Source organism: Trachemys scripta, chromosome 2, assembly GCF_013100865.1.
Source record: "Trachemys scripta elegans isolate TJP31775 chromosome 2, CAS_Tse_1.0, whole genome shotgun sequence".
NCBI lineage: Eukaryota > Metazoa > Chordata > Testudines > Emydidae > Trachemys > Trachemys scripta.
In genome coordinates this window covers 241,288,947-241,294,946 of record NC_048299.1, presented here as the reverse complement: position 1 = coordinate 241,294,946, position 6,000 = coordinate 241,288,947, and the positions used below count along the sequence as shown (strand labels likewise).

The following is a 6,000-nucleotide window of genomic DNA, read 5'->3' as shown; positions in this document are numbered from 1 at the left end:
ATCTTAATTTCTAGATGCCTTCATGCACCCTGTTCTTCTACCACTCCCCATGACTGCTAAACGCTCCAGCAGCTACAATGAAAGCAGGGGCCAGAATTACATTCCGCGCACACAGGCTGTATTACCGACATGCCTACAGACCCCCACTGAAACCTTGTGCCAGCAGGCACCACGCAAACATACCTAAAGAAACAGTTCCCGTCCCCGTCCCCGCTGCGCCCCCTCCCGCGGCACGCAGCACCCCTGCATCCCCCCAATACAGTCAGGGGCACCCCGCGCCAGCTCTGCTCCCCCCCGCCGAAGCCAGGGTCGTCCCCCCCCCGCCCCACCCCCCCCCCCCCCCCCCGCCCCCCGCCCCCCCCCCCGCGCACCGACTCGCCCCCCACCAGCCCCCGCGCCCTCTTTGGGGCCCCCCAATCACGCTCCTCCTACCGGTCAGAGAGGCTCGTCCCCATCCCTTTGGGTGCGGGGTTTGAAAGCGGACGAGCCCATGTACGGCGAAGCGGGGGGAGGCGGATCGGGGGGGGAGGGCGGGCTCACCCTCGCCCATCCCCTCTCGCCACCCTCTGGACAGGCGACTGCTGGGGGGCCCCAAAGAGGGCGCGAGGGCTCGTCCGCGGCGTCTCTGTGCGCGCGCTGGCCCCCGTGCCCCGATGTGGTCTCGCCCGCTCCCCCCGCTCAGCGCAATGGGACGTGCCCGGGATTTCGCGTCACCCATTGTTTACAAACCAAGCCCAGCAGCGGGCTGCTGCGAGTCGGGTTTGTACCGGCGCGGCGCGCGGAGCCGGCCGAGATGCCCTGCCTGCCCGGGGAGCGCTTTCTGCTGCTGGAGCGCTCGGTCGCCGTGGGGCAGGCGGGCTCCAAGGACGTGGACGCGCTGGTGGCCAAGCTGGGCGAGGTGCTGCAGCTAAGCGCCCAGCGGGCACCGGCCCCCCGCGGCCCCAAGCACCCGCCGCCCACCACCGCCCGGGGCCGCGCCGCGCCCTACTCCCCCCGCGGCAGCGGCCTCCTGGTCCCGCGGGGCCCGCCCCCCTTGCAGCCGCACCAGCCCGCGGAGCCCCAGCGGCCGGGCAAGAATAGCCAGCGAGTGGCCAAGCAGCTGTGCGGCCGGGGCTGGCTGCGGAGCGCCGCCCACAGGAGGAAGCGGCCGGGCCCTGGGGAAGCGCCCGGCGAAGAGGAGGATCCGCACCGGCTCCTGCAGCAGCTCATCCTCTCCGGGAACCTCATCAAGGAGGCAGTCAGGCGCCTGCAGCTGGCGGCGGCGGCCGTGGCCACAGCAACCACCGGCGGCAGCGGGGAGGGGGAAGCAGCAACCCTGCAGCCTCTGCAATAGCCCCGCGGGTTGCGGAGATCCCGTGGCACCGAGCTCCGCGCCGGGATCAGGACATCGCATGTGGGAGGGGCCGGCTATCGGCGGATCTATCTAGGGGGCGACCCCTGTACTTGAAACAGACTCTTTATTGACAGTGAGATCCCGTGGCCGGGGTCAGGCTATTCTGTATAAAACGTGGTGCTAGCCCCGAGGCGCTGTAAGTCTCTGTAGTGGTCGCTAATGGGGGTGGAGGAAGGAGGGAGCCCCGCACCTTCATCGAGCGTGACCCGCTCCGCGGAGATGCAGACCCCCTCCACTCGCTGCTGTGGGTCGGTGCGGGGGAAGGGACCACCACGCTGGGCCAATCCCGACCTGCCGTTGTTTTGGAGGAAGGGGTCATGGAGGGGAGCGGGAGATGCGGCACCCGGCAGGGGGAGGGGTACGCGTGTGGGGCGGCGGGGAGGTAGGTTGGGGTGGAGCGGGTTTAAAATTTCGTGGGTCCTATTCCTCTGCCCCAAGGTCACCGCTTGCAGTCCCCGAAAGGCGCATCCACCCAGCGCACGCACGGTGGTGTTTTCCCCAGCCGGTTGGAGATAGTAACCCTAGCTTAGCTTGTTTTGACTGTACTGTGGGCGAGCCCTGTGTTTTGTAACCGCTGGGAGTCTCCTGAGGACGTGCACGTTGCCCGATCCGAGTTGTTGTGCTCCCCCCCCCCCCCCTACTTTCCAAGAGCTCCTCCTACCAGTGGGATTCTCAGAAACAGGGTCATATTACAGCAAGCTCTCTAAGAACCCCACCAGTCCCCGTCCTTCTTGCTAATACCACTGCCACTGCTCCGGCACTCGGGGGCTCTTTCTAGGAGGATGGACAAGAGAGAAGGCTGTATCTTCACACCCCTGCCCTGCTATTCCCACTGCCAGGGCGCTCCAGGCTGGGAGTCTTTCTCGCTACACGGGAGTAGATTTGTCCGTCTCTGGTGGTCTCACAGGAGCCATTTGCAATAAGTTTAAAATATCTTATTGGGAGGTGCGTGTTTCCTTTCCCCTCCTGGGTTTCTTTTTTACACTTCTCCCATTGTGACTACAGAGCGGTTTTAAATGTGAATCTCAGAATTGGAAAGCCGCTGAACTGATCATTGTGAAGTGCGAGTGAATGAAGACCGAGATACATTGTTCACTTATGGTAGCTAAATAACTTTTTATTTTTTCCAAAAAACAAAACAAAACCTCAATGGCTGGATTGAAAAGATGCCGGCTGTTGTCAAAATATATACACTTCGTAACGGAGTGTTTGAATTGTGTTCCTGGTTTACAGGACTTGTCTTAATTAACATGTCTGTATTGAATAAATGTGGTCTTGTTTTTAGCTTGGATCTGTGTCTTATTGACATCGAGGAAAGTAAATCTCTTTATATGAACTAAGCAGTGGGGACAGTCTTACAAACATACATAACACATCATATTTCCCTTTCAGTTAAGAGATCTTCATTTTGCAGACAAAACAACAATCCGCATAGTCTGATGCAGCGGGACACCAGTTATTAATGCATTGAGATGCAATTGAGCCCCTTTGTTCGCAAGCAGCATTCTTTCTTACGCCAAGGGACATCCTTTCCTGCAGACTCAACCTTGCCACAGGAATTCATAAGTCAAATCACACTTGACAACAAAATTAACAATCTAGTATATCACATTAGAGGGAGGAAAGATGATGAAGTTGGTTATTTATTCATGTTCTTTATTTCCTGGGGAAGAAGAGCATACAACTAACCTGAGATATGGAGAGGGAAAAGGTGTAGTAGGCTCCTACATCTCAGTAGGAACAGACTTAAGGAGATTAATTCAAAAACAATTGTGCCAATTAAGTTTTTAAAACACCATTCTGAATGTTTTAGGTTAGTAGGTAATCTCATTCCATTTTAAAATAGTCAACAAATGAGTTTTAAAATTAGGTTTGTACACAAACTAGAAAACAATTTCCCCTTTTCCCTTTTCCCCCTCCCCTACATACATTGGGATAAAAGCAGCTCCTTTGAAGGTATAATCCCATTTGAAAGAAAATGGAAGATGTTTACCTCTGAGCAGTTAGTTACTTGCACCGTTCATTCTTTTTGAAGGTCAGATTTGATCCATAAACTGCTTACGTCAGGACATATTTTTCTTGTGCTAGCATTGAGTGATATACGTAATCTTTAGTACCTAATTGTGTTTAACGTTCAGTTGAAGTATTAATTTCAGGTTTTGGTTTTTTGTCCTAAGGTGGTAGTAAATAAGCAGTATGTACTGTGCTTTTTACCAGCTTTTTCTTCTTTTTTCTAATTTGTAAGCAGACTTTGTGGACATGTAATGTGATCTTTCATAACAAAGCACATAACTTAAAGGAACATGGTAAGAGCAGACTTCAAAAACATTGTAATATCTAATTCCTAATATCTGAAACAATTTTAAAACTTAAGTTTCATAATTTGTGGTTTACTCTTTTGCATTTTAAACAGCTAGGAATAAACAGACTTGCTATTACCTTTGTTCTTGTGCTTTATCAGAATGTTGCAATATTTAGGTTACAAATACTGCAGAAGAATTATTTTAAAATTAAGTTTCTATTTCATTCTTTAACTCCCAAAAGTCTAAGATGTAAAACAATCTGACTTTCAAATGTAACTACCTGCCATTGTGCCTTTACATCTATTCATTTTCATATTTTTGTCCAATAGTTCCAGGACCAGAGTTGCACCCACTGTGCCAATGGTTAACTTAGATCCTGGAATGAACAGTTTAATTACCTGGGCCTATTTAGTAACTCTGTTACATTACCTAACTTGGCTGATGTCGTGTCAGTATTTATGTAACTTTGGTTAAATATGTGAATGTACAAAATAAAGGCCAACTAAAATATTCCCATACTGATTTTACCTCTGATTTTCCATTACTTCAGTTTATGCACAGAGATTCTACATTTCCCCTCCAAAACCCAAACACAGATCTGTGTATATTAATGAGAACAGTTAACTTTACAAGTGTTCTTTAGTCAGTGAAAGAAATAAGACATTCATTCTAAGGGTTTTACTAGAATAATACGTTTTAATAAACTTGCAATTGAAATGAGATGTAGAGAAGACACTAGTTAATTTCATTGACTAGTTGGTTTTTAACTTTCTAAATTGCTTTTAAAATAACCTTTACTCTTTCCTTGTGCAGGACTGGGAGATCTGTGAATAAGAAAGGGCTCCATTGAGTTAAGCATTGTGTACACTGTGTGTGATGGTGTTGTGTAAAGGGATTTTGGCATTCATTTTGGATGATTTTCAAAACTCTCTCCAATGCTTCTACCACTTGTAACATGAACCTAATAAACACATGCCAATAAACTTTTAACACTCCCCTCCATACATGTCTTAAGAAAATTCTTATTCAAAATAGAGCTTGCGTCATGATTTTCACAAATAAACATCAAATTTGGTCTATCATTTTGGTTCTGGAAAACAAGACTTAAGTAGTGTAAGACCAATTGACACATTTTATACTCTTTCTAGTTTATTTTAATAAACCCCACAAAACATTACCTTGCAGTGTAAACATTGCTGTACTATCCTATGCATAACAACCTGAAAGTGATACTTATTCGAGAACGATTTCATTGTTTGCTAAGTAGTGCAAACATAAAAGTAGAAACAGTGAAATAAACTGTTTCCTACATTTCTTTAAATATGCTTTGCTCAACTAAGGTACACTTTAAAAAAAATTAACTTGATTTACTCCATACTGCCTTTGCCCTTCACAGCACACTTGGCTTGTTCAATTTTGAAAGATAAAATCAGTTGTCTCAACAACTTTAGATGTTTTTGAATTGTTACTGTACCCAAAAAGTCTTATTAGTGTATCTACAATTTTCCCAGTTGCTGTGTTTTGATGTTTTTTAATGGGTTCATCTCCTTTTCCTGGTCAGATCAGCAGGAAAACTGGGTAGAAAAGCAGGTTCTTTCAGCAAATGAGTTATGATCTCCAGGGCCCAAATTAAAGATCTACATATTTGTAATTAACAAGTGTTATAGTAATAGTTTTTGGAGCTGTTCAGTCTTTTATGCACTTCTGGGGTTCTGTATTTCTGGTGAATATTGATCTTAATTTTTGTAAAAATATGAAAAGGAGTTATTGCATCTTATTGTGCACTTAAATGTTGTTGGATTAGTATGGCACATAGTTGCACATTAATAATATAAACAATGTTTTTTTACCCCCTGAATTCTCTGTAGGAGCAGATAAATGTTTTCATGACTCTTTGGACAAAACCCTGCTTCATTCACACCATTGTTTTATCTTGCTTATTCTATTGTACCTTTCTCCTTGATTGACAGAAGGTGACAGTAACATTCAGCAGCTAGAATAATCTTCCCTGCCTGCCACTCTGGCCACATTTCTCGTTCCTTCAGATTAGTCTGCAGTAGTGCCTAGAGCTTTCAATCAGGAGTGGGTCTCTATTGTGCTAAGCATAGTAGATGTATACAGAAAGGTATGGTCACCATCCTGAGTGCTTACAGTCTCATGTTATGACAAGACTTAAGTGTGTCTGACAAACAGTAGAAGGGAGAGGAAGAACATGGGCTGGTTAATGCACAATTTAAATCCTATTCAAAACACCATCACTGGCTTTCATATTCCTCATTCCTTCCTCTACCCCATCTATATCAC

General features: G+C 47.2%; 1 protein-coding gene across 1 annotated transcript; it reads left to right on the top strand.

Annotated features, from left to right (window-relative positions):
- Nucleotides 1-740: 740 nt before the first annotated feature.
- FRAT2 (FRAT regulator of WNT signaling pathway 2) lies at nucleotides 741-2,682 on the top strand. The gene has a single exon (XM_034763302.1). It carries the CDS (start codon nucleotides 794-796, stop codon nucleotides 1,331-1,333), a length of 540 nt encoding a protein of 179 aa, XP_034619193.1. The 5' UTR covers nucleotides 741-793; the 3' UTR covers nucleotides 1,334-2,682.
- Nucleotides 2,683-6,000: the final 3,318 nt, after the last annotated feature.